Source organism: Sus scrofa, chromosome 9, assembly GCF_000003025.6.
Source record: "Sus scrofa isolate TJ Tabasco breed Duroc chromosome 9, Sscrofa11.1, whole genome shotgun sequence".
Classification (NCBI taxonomy): Eukaryota; Metazoa; Chordata; class Mammalia; order Artiodactyla; family Suidae; genus Sus; species Sus scrofa.
In genome coordinates this window covers 95,464,360-95,486,486 of record NC_010451.4, presented here as the reverse complement: position 1 = coordinate 95,486,486, position 22,127 = coordinate 95,464,360, and the positions used below count along the sequence as shown (strand labels likewise).

General features: G+C 35.5%; 1 protein-coding gene across 1 annotated transcript in view; it reads right to left on the bottom strand.

Annotated features, from left to right (window-relative positions):
* Nucleotides 378-22,127, bottom strand: part of SEMA3D (semaphorin 3D) — a 205,473-nt gene continuing 183,723 nt past the window's right edge. The window contains exons 17-19 of the mRNA XM_021063476.1: nt 20,916-20,980; nt 12,468-12,607; nt 378-4,711 (exon numbers count right to left, since the gene is read on the bottom strand). Of these exons, the coding sequence (XP_020919135.1) occupies nt 4,286-4,711; nt 12,468-12,607; nt 20,916-20,980 (631 nt within the window). The 3' untranslated portion in view covers nt 378-4,285. The remainder of the gene's footprint in view (nt 4,712-12,467; nt 12,608-20,915; nt 20,981-22,127) is intronic.

Genomic DNA, 22,127 nt, shown 5'->3' with positions numbered 1-22,127 from the left:
TGTGGCTGCAGTATAAGCCAGCAGCTACAGCTCTGATTCGACCCCTAGCCTGGGAACCTTCATATGCCATGGGTATGGCCCTAAAAATACAAAAAACGAAACAAAAAAATAGTTACCTGTAGTAGTAATGTTTATCTAGTCTGCTAAGGTCTAAATTTAAATCACAGCAAAGCCTAACTATAATAATTGTATTAATTGGGGAGAGAAACCTATTCTTTTCTTTCAAAAGGGAAATTATTGCATACTAAGTACAAAATATATCTACTAAAAATCATCAGGAAATATTTTCTTTGGTTATTTGACTTAGTGAAATTCTTTGTAAAAAATTTAGTTACCATGTTTAGGGTTTGACAACAAAACTTGAACACAACGCAATATTCTGTTTATAACCATAGAACACTAATGTTTGTGTTTTATTATAATACAACCAAAATATACATTTAACAACTTTCAATTATTTTAGATTACAAGACTACATTTCTTTAAAATAGTATAACTATAAAATCAAAATAGATATCTAATACAATAACAGAATTAAATTACACAATTAACTGACAGATTTTTGCCCTTGCCCCCAAAAAAACCTATCTCCAACTTACCATAAATACTTTATATGACAAAATAATTAAATGAGAGGTATAAATCATGTGCATGTTCCCATTTCTACACTGTTAATGTATACAGTCATGGAATTTTTGATCTTATTTTTTAACTTTACATGTAAATTAAACTATTTAAATATTGTGATCATTTACTGTGAGAAAAACATACTTCTATAAAAGAATTTCAAAAATCTCTTTTTCTAAACTGTCCATTCCCAATAAAGCTGATGAATTACAACCTGTTGCCCAGGCAAATGTAACATTCTGAAGGGAAGCTAGGTCACTTTTGATTACCATTTGTATTAATGATAGATATGAAATATTATATTTAAATTTTAAAATCAATACTTAATTGATGCCCTTGTTCAACTTAATATTTTGTAGACATCTGGATGCTATCAAATTGTCCTCGGAAATTTATTTTCAATTTAGTGTTGAAAAACAGGCACTGGCAAGAGTAAACTTATTTTTCAGTTAAATCTGTACAATTCAGTAGAAACAAAAGCTAATGGTGTATAAAGAAACAGAACATAGAGCAAAGGAAAAATTCAAGAGCAAGAGCATTTTGCAGGCAGCATATTGTAAATAAGTATTACTTAGCCAATCAATATCTTTCACTACTGTGGTGGGTTTTGCAAATTTCTGAATTTTTCTATGACTCATTTCCATTTCTTAAATAATTTGGTTGTTTTTAAAAATGTTTATTCAGTATTGTGAATGCAGTGTTTTGGGCTTTTGAGGGGGAAAGTAGGTTCTACATAAATTATTTAGACAATCCATTTCTAAACAAACTCTTAAAATTCCCAGTGAATTGAATGTAAATGAATGCAGACAGTCAGTATTCCATTTAGCAGCATAAGCAGCTGGAATGAAATGCAGGTCAGAATATGCAAATCAGAGACATATGTATTTAAAACAGGGGTGAAAAAATATGAAACTGAGAATAAACATAATTTTAAGACCTCTCCATAAAGAGCTGATTTCTTAGCAAATGTATTTGAAACTCTTGACTATAATTTTTTTTCATTATTTCAAAGAAAATTTGGTAAAGATCCTCAGTGATGAGGAAGTATATATTGTGTCTCGCTCATCTCTAAATTTAATATATTCTTCACATTGTTCCTATAAGTGTTCTAAGCAACTAAAATATTGACAAATGTGGTAGTTTAGATGTCTTCTATATTTATAAATATGCAAAAATCTTTTTCATATGGTTTATTTATAATGACTTATTTTACTAAAAATATTTTAAATATATTATCATAAATTAATAGTTTTAGATCCAAAGCAGCCAGAAAATTAGCTGTAAATTAAAATAGCATCCCCCCTTTTTTTCCTGAATAATTAAAATTATAAAGAATTAATTTAAAAATGGCTTGGACATTCAAATTTTGATGAAAACCAAATTTATTTTCACAAGTCATTCCTAACATTGGCAGTTCACATATTTTTCCCCAAAAAATTTGAGCAATCATAATTTGACCATTACTGTCTGATATACAAATATTAGAAATCTTTCAGAATCTTAAAAAAAAAAAAACTGCTACTTTTCTCGTTTAAAAAACATGTTCTGAGCTTACTATGAGTTCCTAGAACATTTTAAGCCAGCAAATCAGCAGTTACAAACACTCTTGTTAGGTTATTCTATTAGCAGTCTGATCTTGTTGCAGCTATTCTTATAGATTTCTTTTTCAAAGAAAAATTTGTTCTGGTTCACTTTAAAAAAAAAAAAATTCTTCCTTAAGCTTTCCTTATAATAAACCATCTGCAAATATTTATGAGTATCTTATCAAAAGGCGACTTAACCTCATATATCAGTGTGACTACTTTGAGATAGGTAAGCAATGCAAATAAAATGAATGTGGATAGAATGTTTTTAGCATAAAGCCAGTCACAGACATGATACTGAACCCTGTAGTAAGTTGCCCTCTAATCACAGGAGTTCTCACAGGATTTACTTTCAAGACACGTAGAATGCATGAGAAACGAGCAATGTCTGCTATTTAGTTTTCTGAAAAGCTGCCTTCCATGTGAGGAAGTGACTAATTTTTCATTTCACACTAAAAAGGGCATGAAAAGGCAAAACAGAAGAAGGCTAAGGGTTTTGTGTTATATGAAGAAAGGTGAGTCCTTTTTAAACAGGCAGGAAACATACTGAATATATTCAGAGGGAAGGTCAAACTGGAAACATTTGAAAGTGCTTACAAAATATGAAAAAAATGTTATTGTGAGTTTGTTTTCTTTACATGCAGTAGACTTATTTATTATTAAATTACTAAAATAATGCTACTTGAATTAGAGCATATAATCTCAGAAATGCAAAAAGACTGTGTAAAGAAAAGATGTCAAAGAGTTAATTTAACCCTTTCCGTTGTCAAAATTTTTGCATTTGTTCTGTTATTTAACAAATATATAGTATTCCCGCTCCCCACCACTGTTGTCTACCTAATCTATCCCTCTATATATGTATATATGGTATTTTCCTATTCACTCAAGTAAAATCTAATAATCCAATATTCAGGAAAGAATAAAGGCAGTAAACAGAAATAATTTATTGAATGTGATGAATTTTTAGAAAAAAAGAAAGTACATACGGAAATCCCATTGGTTGTAAATAAATTTATATTCATTCTTCCCATGATCCTTTAGAAAATTTATTTTTCCTCAGACTTTAGTAGTAGTTTGTTATAATCTTGAGTTTTTAAACAGATGGATTACAAATTGGCAGCTATTTATACTCCAGTGAATAAAGCTACATTACATTTCACCCACTGTATTTCTGATTGTTCTTCCTTTTTATGGGGATATGAGTTCTCTCCAAAGCCAGAATTTATGACTGGCTTTCTGTTTCTTAACAAATCCCATCTGCATTAGGATGCAGTATACATCATGATGTTTCCCTTATTTTATTAAAACATTTTCCCATATCCTAGTAAAATATTTATTAAGCATTGTGTCCCTATAGAGCTCAGCACATATTCATTCTAAAGACATATAACTGAGCACCAACTTCTGTGAACCTGTTACTCCTGACAAGTCATGAGGAATCCTGGGAGGAGCATTTATGCCCTTCAGTAAATCAATGCTGCAGGGTACTAAATGTAACCCCTGGGGTCTGAAAGAAATAATGCACCTCTCTAAATTCCTAAACCATGCACCAAGAGCAAAAGGCTCATTGGGAAGCTTCCTGTTGGTAATGTGAGCTGTATGTTATGTCTTCCCTCCCATCCCTACCACTAGGTAGCCAGTTCTTTAGTGGAATGATATATTTGTTCATAAGAACATAGAGCACAACTGCATGGTAAATGCCATGTTCCAAGGCCATGCCAGGGAAATAAAGCACCTTAGTATAATATCAAATTTGATGCTTTCTTAGCTCAATTATTTACATGACAAAATAAACTCAAAAACCCAGATCATAAAAAATTTACACATGGAAAGCCCCTCTTTTGAGGATAATTCTGATTCTCTGCAGGTATAAGTTTAGTTTTTATAAAACTGGTCCAGATGAAAGATTTGCCCCTACCATGCCACATCCACCTTAGATAGTCTTATTCAGATTACTGTTCTTGTGCTTTAGCAAAACTCCATGGAAAGCTCTTATGAGTTAGAATGAGGATGAACAAAACAGAAGACAGTGTTTCTGCAGGTAAAGGATTCTTTTCTTTAAATTAAATAGAAAACTACGTGGCCACAGCACTAGGAAGTTCATCCAGGTCTCTGTGATGTCTTCGATTTCTTTTCTTCTTCATTTCCTGCATGTGCTTCCACTTTGGGCCGCCCTTGTTTCGCTGTCTCCTTTTCTCCCTGTGCCACATCTGTTCGCAGTACTGGTCGAGGCTGAAGTTGGGGCTGCTAAGGATTTGGATGTAGTCTTTGTATCTCAACCGTGACTCAGCCAACAGATCCTTGACCCTCCCCTCCTCATGCTCTGCCCTCTGGGTATTTTCCATCTGTTCATTCTCAATGACATTCAAAGTCAGCTTCACTACGGTGTGGATAAAAGTGTGCTCCTGTGCTTTGCAGTAATACATCCCAGAATCCTTCTTCTGCAAACTTCGAATCAGTAGCCCATATTCTGTTTTGATGATCCTTTCATCGGGTTTCAACTGCAGAATTGGAAAAATGCAGGTAATAAATGAGAAACAGAGAGGGCTATGAGAAAATGCAAAGAGGCGATATAGTTTTACTTAGATAAACCTAAAAGATATATTCCTTGTCTGTCATTAAGCATACTATTGTCAGCTATAGTCGAAGAAGGTGAAAAAATTCCACCAAAGTAATTGCCTCTGAAAATGTGTTTGCATGTTATTATATCTTTCTGAACCTTCGGAATATAGTTTTTCTCTCCGTCTATACAGAGGAATAAAAAGCTATGAAAATTAATGAAGTAAACCTGGAAACTATCAACTGACACAGAAACAGAGATTTCCAATATTAGTTGTTGTCCTAAGAACACCAATTTGTATCTAAATTTCAGAGCCAGAATGTGACATTGACAGTCACTGTAGAAAAATAGCTTCAGTGCATCCTTCTTCCTACAATGTAGAATAAACAATGATTCCAAAAGGAATTTACTATTTCCTAGATATCACCAAATAATCTGAGCAGCAGATGGAAACTGTACATGGTGACTTGTTAAAAGTCAAGTGGAAAGGCATGGAGGATACATCCTTTTGGATGTTAGAGCTGTAATTGAGTAGGACCATACATTCAGAAGGTTAGCAACATTTAAAGCTGAATTTCTCTTTTTACTATGGATTGAATTTTGATACTGTGTGTATATATGATCCTTTAGACTATGTCACTTGTGGACATATTTGCCATTCCTCCATCTACTGTAACATGGTAATGTGATTTCAAGTGTGAGAAAGCTCAATGAACAAAAAGAACCTCCCCTGAAATGTGATGCTCTTTGCCCTTTGAAGCAACAGTGCTAAAAGACAATTCAAACATTTAAGCTTGCCTGGCCCCCAGTCTGGTGTGAAAGTGAACTTATCTTCAATAAACTAGAGGCATGTTTACCCACACAAGAGCCCTGTTTAATTTGGAGTATTGTTGAGTGGCTCAGCATTAAGTAGAATAACAACAACAGCAAAGAAGTCTGGAAGATTTCCCAGTTTACACATCTGCCCCTGTATTGTAGACTTTGAGTTGATGGAAATCAAGGAGGCATAAAGACGGCTAAATTAAATTTATTCACAGTGGGTGGACTATACTTTGCATCTTTATGTGAAAAATATGTAGGAAAAATCCCTCCAATTCTGGAAATATGAGAAAAGGAAAAGAAACATCTCTGGCTATCAGCCCAGTTCGCTAACAAGTATATGGCCAACCACCCTCTGTGTCAGAGAAGTGCAGCTGGCGGGGTACCACACGAGGCCAAAGGAAGGTCACAGCTCAGATCCCTGGTTAATGAGCCTGAATGGTCTCCAGCCCTGCCTTTGCTCTACAATGCACACCATCAGGGTTTTGTTTGTTTGTTTCCCTTACTTTGCCCATTTGGTGAGTTGGGTGTGCAGTATTTTTTTCCTAATGGATTTATTTTAAAGACCTGGCCATTTTAAAATGCCACTGTAATACAAACTAATGTTGAATTAACTTACATTCTCAGAAACTATAGGAATCTAACTAAAAGAAAAGCGAATTTAAATTGGTAGACATATAAAGAAGTATAACAGAAATAGCAATCTCAAATTTCACACACACTATATTTTTCCTCTAAATAATTTTATTATAGGAATTGTTTAAATATATCTTAGATCATGAAATTCTGACTCCGCAGCCTATGTTCTGGTCTGTATCTGCTCTGCTTCCTATGACTGACTACTCATTCATTTTCCCTGATTGGTTTCCCATTTATCAAGTTGGTGACATGGCATATGGTATATTGGGGAGGTTAAAAGTAAAACTCTTTGAAGGTTAACGTGTGAAGTATTATTAGCAACATCATAGACTACCGCCATGTTGCTGGAAAGGTGATGCTCTGAAGCCTCTATTTCAGTAATTCTTTAATGGAAAATGGCCTGTGGTTATTAGCATGATGATCAAAGGAGGGTGACTTCAGTTCTAGTTCATCTCTGGATTTTCTTTCATAGCTGATATTCTGCCTAATGTTTAAACTGCATTTAATGTGACTTTTAAAGATTGTCAAAGCTCTGACTCACTATTTTTTATTGTTCTTTTTAAGCTTCTGACAGGAAAGAATGATGACTTTGTGATTTCACACATATCCTGCAACACTTTGTCATTATTTTAAGGGGTTGTGTGTGCGTGTGTGTGTCCTGTTTATGTTGCATTACTCTGAAGTCTGGCCCCCTCCCCTCCTTTCCAGTCTACCTCTGTCCCTATAGGCCTCAGGGTGTCATAAAACACCTGGCATTTCCTTACTTCATCATGGTCCTTCATCTTCCCTTTCTTTGGTGAAATGCTTTGTTTTTCTTTTTTCTTTTTGTTTGTTTTTTTGTTTTGACCTACAGATATAAAGCTTGTTTTAATGAATTTCTTTCTGGATTTATCCAGTGTGTATTAGATCATTTAAGTGAGTCTTTTCTTCCTAAAATTTCAAAAATATGCCTGTAATAGAATACTATCTCTAATAAAATACATTTGCAATCTAGAGATAGAAATCTGTGACCTAGAAATTAAGTGGTTGATTAACATTTGCCTCCTTTACATTCTCATTTTCTGTAATGCTATCATTCTGGAATAGGATGCATTATGCAAACTGTATCTCAACAGTGAAATGTCAGCATAGTCAATTTAGAAAATTCAGCTTCTCTACAAAGAGATAATGTAATCTCTGGCCAATGATTTAAACACATGGAATTTTCTCTACTCTAGAAGTGATGAGTAAAAACTGCTCAGCCTTACAAATCAAAACCATGCTTGAACTTGGGTCAACTATCTATTGCCTAATATGAACAAGGTAATATATTTGGCATTATTAAATGTAGATCTTCACTGCAGGGCAATTCATTTAAAAAAGAGAAGAGAAACATGAAAAGGGAGAAAGGACAGTTAAGTACAAAGCATCAGGTAAAGGTCAGAGACTTCATTCTCTGATAATAGCAGCTTAATGGTAATTCCTTTGCAGATCATTCACCTGTAAGTTCTTTCACAGCTAAAGTCTTGGAAATGACTAGGGCCTCAAGAATATCTCCCTTTTTCAACAAACATAGAAGAAGAGTTATTCTAAATTAATGCTGAGGCAACTAGCACATTATTTAAAAGAAAAAAATCAAATTAACACATAAATCGCTCCCAGGTTAATTTAGTATCTTTGAATAAATGTAAATACAAAATGTAAACTGTAATATTAAAATAATAAAATTACAGAGTTCCTGTCCTAGCTCGAATCTGACTAGGAACCATGAGGTTGTGGGTTCGATCCCTGGCTTCGCTCAATGGGTTAAGGATCCGGCGTTGCTGTGAGCTGTGGTGTAGGTTGCAGACATGGATTGGATCTCGCATAGTTGTGGCTGCGGCATAAGCTGGCAGCTACAGCTCTGATTAGATCCGTAGCCTGGGAACTTACATATGCCATGGGTGCGGCCCTAGAAAAGGCAAAAAAAACCCATAAAATTACTAGTGTGTGTGTGTGTGTGTGTGTGTGTATTTGCTGTTTCTTTGGGGAAGGAATTTATAAGCATAAAAATTGAGAAATAATACAGATATAAACCTATAGATTTATCTCTATAATACATAAAACTTAAGTTAGAAACATACAAAAAGAAAAAAACATACAAAATTTTTTAGATATGACATAATAAAAATTACTTATACATCACATTAAAATGTTAATATCTATAATATATAAGGGGCATCTTAAAATAATTTTTAAATGAATATATCGACAAAAAGTGAGCAAAAGGCAGCAAGAATTTAACCAATACAGTGATTTTGTTGGGAAATTAGCAATATGTAGTTGTTTATCCAAAGCTGTAATATAACTAAAGCCTTTAACTCACTTATCTTGGAGTTCCCATTGCAGCTCAGTGAAAACAAACTTGACTAGTATCCATGAGGATGTGGGTGTGATCCCTAGCCTCGCTTAGTGGGTTAAGGATTTGGCATTGCCATGAGCTGTGATGTAGGTCACAGATGTGGCTCAGATCTGGCATTGCTGTGGCTGTGGCATAGGCTGGCAACTGAGGCTTCTATTTGACCCCTAGCCTGAACATTTTCATATGCCATGGGTGTGGTCCTAGAAAAGGAAAAAAAAAAAAAAAAACTCACTTAAAATTTTGTTCTAAGAGAAACAGACAAGCAGAAAAAGATTTAGATATAGTGCAACCGACTAATATTTTAAGAGGTTTCATGAACATGAAATAAAACATGGAGCATCTATGGATGACTGTGGAATCAGGATGGCAGAAGTGTGGAACAGGAAAACATGGTATTAAAGTTGAATGATAGAGGAAATACTCATAGTGTAACAGTTAGTGGGAGGAAAAAGGCTGAAATAGACATCAAAATAGTATTTGTGCTTATCTACACTTAGTGGCCTTATAGTTTTTTATGTGTTACTGTATTTTCAAAACCATTTATATTGCTTTTAGAATAAAAGCAAGAAAAATAAAAGACCTACAGCTACAAAATGCAAATGTTTGAAGATGTTTTTAAAACAGTTTAAAATCCACAGAAAACAGAAAAAGGTATTGCCTTTTATTCAGATCTCAAAAGTTCAACAGAAGCTTGAGGACTATTGATTGACTTGGCTAGTTACAGCATAAACATCATCAATATTAAGAACAGCTTTATAAGAAAGTCAGCAGATAACTGATTCATGACCTCCTCAACAGCACCCAACTGTGAAACAACTCAGCAAGGAAATGCTCTCCTCCTGGCAGAGAATAACCTGGTGACAGCCTTATGCCACAGGAGATCCTGGGCCTTCCCTCCGGCATTTTTTTTTTTTTTTTTTGAATGGAGGACAGATTTCAAACTGTGACCTTCTTAGTAAAGAGCGGAGGGTATCCTGCTGGGAAAAATGCTTCAAATCTAGTCTGGATTTTGCCCCTCTCCTCAGCTCAGGAAGCAGTATTGCATATCGTGGAGAAATGTGTAACTACCTATTTACAAAGACAGATGAAAATACCAGTAGAAACATTACAGCTAAAATATTTTTAAAGTATAATTCAATAAATACACTATTTCTGCTCCATTGAAATTCATGGAGCGTGGTACCACTAATGCCTGCATGACATACTGTTAAAAGGTACATTAAAGTCATGCATAGCATTTTCAGGAAACATGAAAGATGTGAATGCAAACCTGCATAGGCAAATGTACATATCTATAACTGGGAGAGTACCCCAAGCCAAGTTCTGTATTTTTCAACTGTCAGATTTTTTTTGTCATGGAGGAAAAAATCGTTATTAAAAATTATATTTAACTGAAAAGATATTCTCAAACTTTATTAACTCTAAAATTAAAAATACTGGCTTGGTACATTAAAAAGTAAAATATTCCAGTGTAACTAATCTACATGTTAAAAAAATCCAGATAGCATTCCTCCAATATTTGAGGGATAAATGATAAATTCTGAGATTAAATCACTTCCTTGTCAGATAAAACTTTGATATATATTGGTAAAAAAAAATGAGACCCTTAAGCATCTATTGTGAATACAAATATGCTATATTCTTAGCATTTATGGATGTCAGTAATTGAAGAATCAGACTTTATTGGAGCAATCTGACATGAAGAATGAAGTTATTCCCTTAGTATTAAATATGCATAGGGTCAACATTTTGATAGAGAAGTTATTCTTAGATAAAGAGAATGAAAGTAACTTGTCAATATAATGGTGGAACATATGTTTAATTAATTACTTAGCCTAAAATTTGGTTCTCTGACTCCAAGGTTTTTCAACTGCAGCACTACTGACACTTGGATGGGGAAGATAATTATTTATCATGAGGGACTGTGTATTCCATGATGGTTAGCCTTACCCCTGTCCTCTACCTACTAGATGCCAGTAGGCTCCTCCACCCATCCAGTTGTGATAACTGAAAATGTTTCCAGGTACTGCTCAATGTGGAACTCTGGGAGCAAAACTGTGCAAAGTTGAGAAATACTATTTCATGGTAATGTTTGACTGAGTACATATGCTATTTAAATGTTTATAGACTTAACAAGGAGGCTGATTTTTGGAGAACTTTTGGTCCACCTACTTATATGACCAAGAAATTGAGTGTTAGAAAAGTCAGAACCAGCTCATGAATCCTCAGTAGTCAAGGTGAACACATGATCAGAGCTATTCCTTATGTCACACATCCTCCCAGATAGTGTCAGCAATTCTGTATGCATATTTCACACTTGTAATGCATTGCTTTGAAATTCACATTCTCATATGTGTTTTCTCATTTTATTTTGACAGTTACTTCTGCATTTATTTTAGTCACCTTAGAAAATTCTGGCCCAGAGGACTTTAGTGAGATCATCAAAGAATCATTACTTAGCCCATCTAATCCTGACCCTGTGTTCATTCCATTACCATTACAGTGATCCTAGTTTAATACGGGGACTTTTAGAGCTCTAGATTGAGTATCAGTGTTTACTCACAGGCATTAGAATAGAAATATAAAAGTTCTGTCCTTTTTAACCTTTGTTTCCTGACATCCACATTAATATTAATACAGGCTTTCATAGACTACCCCAACTCATCTCATTAAATTCAGTTACATGTATAACCTATCTACCTCAAAAAAATCTCTGTGATATGTTTTAATTACACGTATGTGTTAGAAAAACTGAACAGAAGAAAAAGATGAGTAGATCATCCTGCTGATTTGATTTTAACATACAAGAGTGAATTGACACACGTGGACACACATGTCCAGATACTGCTCCCATCCATTCATAGAATATAATACAGATATTTTCATTTTGGTACAAACTTCATGTTTCATTTTAGAATCTAAATTGAACCCAATGTGAGTTAGAATTTAGTCACTGTGCTACTGTGGTCAGAAAGTTTTGTTTTGTTTTGTTTTGTTTTGTTTTTTGGTCTTTTTCTATTTCTTGGGCCGCTCCTGCGGCATATGGAGGTTCCCAGGCTAGGGGTCTAATCGGAGCTGTGGCCGCCAGCCTACGCCAGAGCCACAGCAACGCAGGATCCGAGCCGCATCTGCAACCTACACCACAGCTCACAGCAACGCCGGATCGTTAACCCACTGAGCAAGGGCAGGGACCAAACCCGCAACCTCATGGTTCCTAGTCGGATTCGTTAACCACTGCGCCATGACGGGAACTCCGAAAGTTTTGTTTTTGATCAGAAAATTATTTTAAAATAGAGACCATCTATGAAAAATAAAAAGTTGAAAAAGAACCATGTAAATTTTTAAAAGTCAATCTACTTTTAAAGGTACTTTAATTTTTACCTTTTAAATGCATTTCATTAATGCATTTGCATTAAACTGACCTATTCTTATCTCAAAGGCATTGATTGTTACCTTGGGTACTAGAGAGCATAAATTTTATTTTCCTGAGGAAGGGGAGGGATGGACTAGGGGTTTGGGATTGGCATATGCACACTATTGTTTATAGAATGAATGGTCAATGAAGATCTATTGTATAGCACAGGGAACTCTACTCAATATTCTGTAATAACCTACATGGGAAAAGAATCTGAAAAGATGGAAATGTGTATATGTATAACTGAATCACTTTGTTGTATAGCATAAATTATTACAACGTAAATCAACTATAATTCAATAAAACAAAACAATTTTATTTCCTTGTTATCAAGTAATGTTAAGAGCACCATGTGGCACTAAAAGTTGAACATCTCTCACAACCTAACCTTGATTTAAGTTTTCCGCTATTTATCTCAAGTATCCTTTCATGACTATAACTTACCTCCTCTCGATGTTCATCTCCTGATCGCTGGAGATACCACTTAATAGATGCTTGTTGAGATTTAGGAATACATTCCAGAAAGGTTGAATTAAATTCAATGCCAAAAATCACCTTTTCATCAGCAGCTTCATGACTAATGCCTGGAAAGCAAACATGGAATAGGAGATTAACCTTGACCTGATTTTAAAAGCAATGGGAAAATAGGCTGATTTAGAACAGATGCCAAGGGGAAAAGATTCATATACATTATTAAAAAGAAAGGAAATTCATGTTTTAATATTGTTACCTGAGAATCAAATATTATCTAATAGATAGATTTTTAAAACTCTATCCCTGCATGGCAATTTTTACTCTTTCATCAACATAGCAACATTTTGCGATTTATTTTTTTAAATAAGAATTCACAACATCTAACTCTAAACATTGAGCCTCTCTGAGCTGAACTGAATGAATTTTAACATATTTTAGTGCTTTATTGACTTTTAATCTGTATAAAATATAACTAATTTTGTATATAGAACTGGAAGAGAAATTTATTTCACCTTTAAAGAAAAATTCTATTATGAACTAGTCCACAGAGCTGACCATATAACATAAGATGTCAGAAAAGTAGTGTGGTGTGCTCCATTCGTGATGAAATTCTATGACGATGCTATTAAGTTAGATGATCTAATACTCAGAATCAGGAACTTATCTGTATTCTCTACCTCCAAAGTGTTCTCTTTTATTCAAAGAGGGATATTTTAGCCCAATATGCATTTGCCGTAAGATAGTTATGGGAGGCTAAAGGATCAGTGTCTCAAACACCTTACTCTCATAAATCAACTGCACCATCTGAAATACATTCCATCCAGAGTAGCCAAAGGCTGTGTCCCATGTGTGATCTAAGATCTGTAGCTAAAATTTGATCAAATAAAAAATGACAGCTTCTCAGTCTGGCCCAAACATGCACTTTTTCATCATATATTCAGATGTCTCAATTCTGCAGATGGGCCTGCTTAGAATTTAAGGCATAAACCAGAATAAGGCTTAAGGGACCTAAGTGAATCCTAAATCTAAACACACAAAATTATCAGCAGAAATGGCATGGATGCATATACATTGAATAGTTAGGCCTTTTTTCAAGTAACTTCTTTTGAACTTATTTATGTCTTACCAGCAATGATTAAGTCAAGCATGCTGACCCCATTATGAATTAACCTCACCTAATCTTCAAAATGTGTGGATTCCACTTGAAATCTGTAATCCATCCACTATCTCTGCCAATTCAACAGATTATAGCTACAATTTTCACAGTTAATAAATTCCTAATGCACAGAAAGATCCAGCGCTGATCATGGAAGAGAAAGACATGCATCATTGCATAGTAACAGGTACCATTTTCCTGAGCAAAGGGAGTTCATGAACAAAGCAAGACTAAATGTGGATGCAGCTGGACTGTTAGGTGATGGGGCAAGGGCTCAGGAGAGACTTAATTAGACAGATTCAACCACAGAATTGGTTCATTTAGCATAAGATAAACTAGTGAAATCAACTGGAAAGGTGAAATTGTGAGCCGACTGTATGAAATCTATCTTCAAATCTGTAGAAACAGTAGAAAGTAGTGACCTTTTGACACAAAGTCATCACCACATTAGTTTGTCTGGAAATTAACTGACCGTTGCTTCCAATAATGTTTGTTTTATCTCTGAGATTAAATTTTTCTATTTTTAAATATCTATGTATGTGTATAGGATACATACATATATACAATGTTCTATTACTATCTATTTTTAAATATGCAAAAGTTATATCCAGTAATGATTTTATAAGACTGATATCCAATAATATTTTTAAAGAGCAGAATATCTTCTCATTAATTTTAAAGATAATATTTTAACCATCCAGATTGCAGGCAAAACTATTTTTCATGGAGAAATATCTGAAATATTTCTTCATAATAAACATTTGACATGTCACTGAAGTCACTGCAGCAAGACTAAATGTGTTTAACATTGTTAAACTGTGGTTCATCTACATGAATTACTGATTTTATATCATTAATAATCATGCAGTATCACAGTATACAACAATTAATGAACAAAGAAAGGGAGAAAGGAAGAGAATATTTGCCAATTATCCAAGACTTGATTACATACCGAGTCAATGCAACACATATTTATGGTGGATTATAAGTGAGTCATTTCTTTTTCTAAGGTTTTCATTTTTTCCTGATAACATTCAAATTTTATTCCATTTTTCCAGAACACACATACTTAAATGTTTATCACGAGATATCATCAGGGTTATATGGTCTGATGACCCTGAAAATTCTCACTTTCTTTTATTTTTTTTTCATTTTTTAAAATTTTACTGAAGTATAGTAGATTTACAATGTTGTTATACTTTCTGCTATACAACAAAGTGAGTCAGTTACACATGTACACACATCCATTCTCTATCAGATTCTTTTCCCATATAGATTATCACAGAATATTGGGTAGAGTTCCCTGTGCTATACAGCAGGTCCCCACTGGCCATCCATTCCATATACCTCAGTGTATGTATGCCAGTCCCAAATCCCCAGTCCATCCCTCCCCCAAACACCTGTCTCCTTTGGTGACCATAAGTCTGTCCTCGAGGTCTGTGTGAGTCTGTTTCTGTTCTGCAAATGAACTCATTTGAATCCTTTTTGAGAGTCCACATATAAGTGATATTATATGATGTTTATCTTTCACTTTCTAACTTCACTTAGTATGATAATCTCTAGGTCCACCGTGTTGATGCAATATTTCATTCTTTTGTAAGTCATCTCCTTTATTCTTTACCAAAAACTATTGTTCAAATGTGACCCCTTCTCTCTCCTATGACTGAAAATGTATACTTTGTAAGTACCCTCATCTTCTCTATTTTAATTCTCATAATTGATTCTCTAGCTCTGGCTTCTCCTGTTCTAATCAGTTCCCAAACAGGTGTCAACTACTTTTTTTTTTCTTTTTTTAGGGCTGCACCTGAGGCATATGAAAGTTCCCAGGCTAGGAGCTGAATCAGAGCTACAGCTGCCAGCCTATACCACAGCCGTAGTAACGCTGGATCCTCGACACACTGAGTGAGGCCAGGGATCCAACCCACATCCTCATGGTAATAGTTGGATTTGTTTCCACTGCACCACAATAGGAACTCCCAACTACTATTATTTTTAGAACAACTGCTTAGCATTATGAAATAGCGTCTTCTCATCTATAGGGTAAATATAAACATTAATCAAGGAAATTAAAGAAGATGTAAAGAAATGGAAAGATATTCCATGCTCCTGGGTTGGGACAATTAATACTGTAAAAATGGCTATACTACCCAAAGCAATCTACAGATTCAATGCAATTCCTATCCAATTACCCATGACATTTTTCACAGAACTAGAACAAACAATCCAAAAATTTATATGGAATCACAAAAGACCCAGAATTGCCAACACAATTCTGAGGAACAAAAACCAAGCAGGAGGCATAACTCTCCCAGACTTCAGGCAGTATTACAAAGCCACTATCATCAAGGCAGTGGGGTACTGGCACCAAAACAGACATATAGACCAATGGTACAGAACAGAGAACCCAGAAATAAACCCAGACACCTATGGGCAATTAACATTCGACAAAGGAGGCAAGAATATAAAATGGGAAAAAGACAGTCTTTTCAGCAAGCACTGCTAGGAAACCTGGACAGCTGCATGTAAATCAATGAAACTAGAACACACCCTCACACCATGCACAGAAATGAACTCAAAATGGCTGAAAGACTTAAATATAAGACAGGACACCATCAAACTCCTGGAAGAGAACATAGGCAAAACATTCTCTGACATCAACCTTACGAATGTTTTCTCAGGTCAGTCTCCCAAAGCAACAGAAATAAAAGCAAAAATAAACCCATGGGACCTCATCAAACTGACAAGCTTTTGCACAGCAAAGAATACCAAAGAGAAAACAAAAAGACAGTTTATGGAATGGGAGGGAGAAAATAGTTTCAAATGATGCAACTGACAAGGGCTTAATCTCTAAAATATACAAGCAGCTTATACAACTCAACAGCAAAAAAGCCAACAACCCAATGGAAAAATGGGCAAAGGACCTGAATAGACATTTTTCCAAGGAAGATGTACAGATGGTCAACAAGCACATGAAAGAATGCTCAACATCGCTGATTATTAGAGAAATGCAGATCAAAACTACCATGAGATACCACCTCACACCAGTCAGAATGGCCATCATTAATAAATCCACAAATAACAAGTGCTGGAGGGGCTGTGGAGAAAAGGGAACCCTCCTGCACTGTTGGTGGGAATGGAAACTGGTACAGCCACTATGGAGAACAGTTTGGAGATACCTTAGAAATCTATACATAGAACTTCCATATGACCCTGCAATCCCACTCTTGGGCATCTATCCGGACAAGGCTCTACTTAAAAGAGACACTTGCACCCGCATGTTCATTGCAGCTCTATTCACAATAGCCAGGACATGGAAACAATCCAAATGTCCATCGACAGATGATTGGATTCGGAAGATGTGGTATATATACACAATGGAATACTACTCAGCCATAAAAAAAGGATGACATAATGCCATTTGCAGCAAAATGGATGCAACTAGAGAATCTCATACTGAGTGAAATGAGCCAGAAAGACAAAGACAAATACCATATGATATCACTTATATCTGGAATGTAATATAGGGCACAAAGGAACCTTTCCAAAGAAAAGAAAATCATAAACTTGGAGAATAGATTTGTGGTTGCCAAAGGGGAGGAGGAAGGAGTGGGGTGGTTGGGGAGCTTGGGGTTAATAGATACAAACTATTGCTTTTGGAATGGATTTACAATGGGATCCTGCTGTGTAGCACTGAGAACTATGTCTAGTCAGTTATGATGGAGCATGATAATGTTCCATTATCATGTGTAATGGAAAATAGGATGTGTACATGTATGTGTAGCTGGTTCACCATGCTTGTACAGTAGAAAAAAATTGTATTGGGGAAATAACTATTAAAAATATAACAATTAGGGAGTTCCCGTCATGGCTTAGTGGTTAATGAATCCAACTAGGAACCATGAGGTTGCGAGTTCGATCCCTGGCCTTGCTCAGTGGGTTAAGGATCCTGCGTTGCCGTGAGCTGTGGTGTAGGTCGCAGACACAGCTTGAATCCCATGTTGCTGTGGCTGTGGTGTAGGCCAGTGGCTATAGGTCCAATTAGACTCCTAGCCTGGGAATCTCTTTATGCCACAGGAGTGGCCCTAGAAAAGGCAAAAAGACAAAAAAAAAATATATATATATATGTATATGTGTGTATGTGTATATATATATATATGTGTGTGTATATATATATATATATATATATATATATAACAATTTAAAAAAGGAAAAAAAATACAAACCCTATGAAATAAAATAGGGATCATTACACAGTTAACCAAACCTATGTGAGCTCTTTCTGATTTTAATAACCATTACTTCGTCTTCTTAGTAAAATCTGATTGTTTCCTGAAGGCACAGCTCAAGTGCTGTCCATCTGAGCATCCTTCCTTTACCTATGCATTATATGAACATACTTTCATGCCTACCCTAATGGCATTGCTATCACTGCAGGGAATACACTGGTGATTCTGACAGGCAAATTCACTGCCCTCAAAAAACTTATATTCTAGAGACAGAGATAATGTAATCAAGAGAATGAATAAATAAAGACTATAGCAGCTAGTTGTGTTACCCACTACTATTTAACAATAAAGCAGATTAGGGAATAACTAGGGGTAGAAGGGGAGAAAGATATTTCAGGTAGGATGGTCAGGAAGGGTGTCTCTGAGAAATTAACGTTTTAATAGTGGAATTAAACAATGTGAAGGTGGAGCTACATGGATACCTGAAGAGAAGAGTTCTTCAGGTACAGAGGAGACAAACGCTGGTAGGGCTGAGGCAGGAACCAGATTGATACTTTGGAAAAGAGAAAGCCAACCAGAAAAGTCATGCCAGTGACCTGAGGATCGCAGCAGGTGTTAGAAACCAAATGAAGCGGAGTCTTGCAGCTCATGGCCAAAGCTGTGGAGTTTTTACTAATTGTTCTAAGAAGTTAGTGTAAGATTTTAGGTAAGAGAATTACATGATCTGACTGATGTCCTTAAAGAGGTTACTCTGACTACTGAGTGAGAGCCAGGCTGAAGGGAGGCAAGTATGGCAGCAGGAAGCCCAGTTTAGCAGCTCCTGAAGAGGTCTGGTGGGTCTGGTTAGGATGACATCTACAGAAGTGATAAGAAATAGCGGATGTGACCACTGAGCCAGACATACTGAGAGGCTGGTGATGTGAAAGAAAGAGAAGCATAAACAGATGACTCCTAGCTGCTCTTTGACCTAAGCAGTAGAGTGAGGGGTGGTGCTACTTATTAATATTGGGAAAGTCAGAAGAACTAATCAGTTTTGGAGACAATAACAATTTATTTCTCAGATATAATTTGAGAATGAGAGGTTCTTAAATAGGCATAGAAGCGTACAAGTCTTGCACACAGACAAGAGTTCAGAACTGGACTATGAATTTGGAAGTAAAATTGCTTCTGATAGTATAGAAATGGGTGGTGTCAAGGAGTGAATACACAGAGATTGGCTATTTAGATGGTAAGATGAAAAGGAAACTTAAGAACAATCAGAAAGAGCAGCCTGTAAGGTAAGAGAAAAAAACAGAAGTACCATGAGGCCTAGGTGTGTTGGAACACCATCTCTCAAAACAGAAAGCCCTGATTTACAGTGCTTGCCAACTTTCCTGGTGCTAAAACTCCCACCATGACAAATTCAAGCTAACGATGGTTTAAAACAAGCTCACAAAATTCCTACATAATAAACAATCAACTGTCATGGGGCCATAAGAATTGGCTCCAGGACATCACCACATGAAAGTCATATGAATAAAGCGTTTCAGGGAAGAGATACTTAGAAAGGAAGTAAAAACAGGAACTGAAATATGGCCACTGGATTTGGCAAGGAGGAGTGCTGGTGATCTTGACCAAAATGGGCAGAGTGGTGATGATGGTTAGAAAAGACAATGTGCAGTGGGTTATAACAGGACATGGTAAAGTGGAGAAAGTATTTGTGAGTGCCTTAGATGTTCTGTCTCCTTAAAATGTTTATCATTACAAGATGGCATATATTTCACTGGTTTTTACATTTATTGCACCCTCTCCTAACACACACTTAAATATAAGATCCATGAATACACAGATTGTTTTCCTTTTTGTTCATTAATATGTCCTCAGTACCTAAAAGCATCCCTGCTAAATCTCATATGCATGTATGAAAAACTGTAAGTATAGCATGCAGTAATGATTGTTAAACACCGGACATAACAGTGAGTCACCTACACATGAGAACAAGAAGATGAACACATTACTCTGGACTAGAACTTATTTTTCTGAAGAATGAAATTATAAATTATAAATAACGTTTTGTTTTTAAATTAAGAAAACTCTGCTGGACCAGCAGTAATAGACTACAAAATCTGGGCTCTTTACTCAGTGGCGATGGTTACTAACTGTGATGAAGGGAAAGCAGCTCTTTTCTTCCTCCAGCTGTGTGTCTGTGTCCATGTGTATGTGCATGCACATGCGAGGGCATGGGCCTGGATATATATTTTTCTATATGAAGGAAGAGCTTGAGAGTGGAATATAACACTCTGGAATATAAACTTTAACAGATTTTTTTTTTCTCTGTTGTCAAGAGTCACTCAACACACCTCCTCTCAATTCTCCACTATGCCCTTTTAACACTCAGACTTTTAAGATCTTCCATTCTATGAACTCCCCCCAGAACAAGACAGCCTCTGGTGCTCTCGTTTGCTAAACTCTCATATCACTAATTGTGCCTTATGACATCTCCCCAAAGAATTGTAGGCTCTCTAAGGAGACTCTTTGTCTCCAAGTATACCCAGGACAATTACATGCACATGGAAGTCACTTAATAAAAATTTACTGATTGAATGGATACATGAATTAATAAGGAAGTACAAATAATGCACTGGCTACCTAAAACTTCTTTCTTATAAGTGTCAGCACTGTTGTTAAATTTTTCTGGGCAGGTCTCTTTGAGTTTACTCTTAACGTCCATATGTTTTAGACTATATTCTGCTTTATCTTTAATAGCAGTTTCAGACTTTACAAGGATGGATAAGGCATTTAAAAAGGGGGAAGGAAAGGTACAGGAATTTTAAAAGCCATATGAAACAAATAACAATATAACAAAGAATTATTCACTTAGACACGTGAACAGGGGGCTGATTTATAAAACCTCCTATTGCTTTTCCAGAACACAAGCATTACATGAAATGAGATTTTCCTATATAATAGATGTTTTAAGTTATATAAGAAAAAAGACACACTAAAACCAGGTTTAAAATTTTCAATGGGAGAAACGCATGTTAATCCTATACTCACTGTCTTCTATGTCCCAGCACTGGGTGATTGGGTCTCCATACTTCACATCCTGACGTCTAGCTCGCCTATGGAAAAGGGATTCAACTCTTTAGAACTTCAAGCATGATATCTGGAATATACAAGTCTACAATAACTCGAAGATCAGTGGCAGAAGAAGAACTGTGCTTGTTTTACCGCTAAAATAAAATGCAGGTCCAAATTCCAATCACTCTAACATTAATTCAAATATTAGCGGTAGAGTCCTAAGAGACTGGATCCTATTTTGGCAATAACATGATCTGAATTTAACTTCCTCAATTTTCTTTTTCTCTGACTTTTGACCCATTATGAAAAGGAACAAGTGTGAATACAAACACAATTCATTTTTTATATACATCAAATGGAGTAACTACCCTTACCCTCTTTTTTTCAGTCATTGGAAAAGTAATAAAATATAAAATAGCTTTAGTTAGTGGGAAAGGAAGTACATACAAATATAAAAATACCTTATCATGCAAAGATTCATTATATTATTGATGTGATTAAGCAATGAGATAACTATCATTTGAAACAGAAGTACAAGTCTGATATGGCATGAACGGCTAGATGTTATTTCTAACTGTTGACACACAGTTAACATTGTTTTTTGCAGAGTAGTGAAAATAACAATAATAAAATAATGACCTTGTGCATGACTGTCACATATTTTTAAGAGAAAATAATTGACTAGTATAAAACAAAAGAAAAAATTTGCTAAATTTAAGTTAAACAAGTTTTAGAGTACAGTTTCATTTGCTTTGGCTATTTTATGGTGCCACCTCGGAGATCACAGATGTCACAGGAAACTCCTATGATGTGCAGGGTGTTCCTTGAGAGGAATGCTGACCGGATGACAACCCTGTGGAAGATGCATCTATCATGCACATTTTTTGGCTCACATGGACATTATGTTAGGTAAGGGAGAACATCACAGTGGCATGTCTGCTAGATCAGAGATACAGACTTGGGAAATACAAGAAGAAAAAATTATGATGGTATAAGGTACATGAGGTCAAGAATGTTTTTAAATCTTGGCTTCTTCAAGAACAAGACCAATTCATCAAACTGAAGGTTCATTACCAACTAATGAACATTCTTGTTTTTCAGCTTCTAGAAAAGAAAAGCATTCCCCAAAGACTCACTAGGATGAGTATATTCTTGGTCAAAAACTGTAACAAATGTTGGTGACTTTTT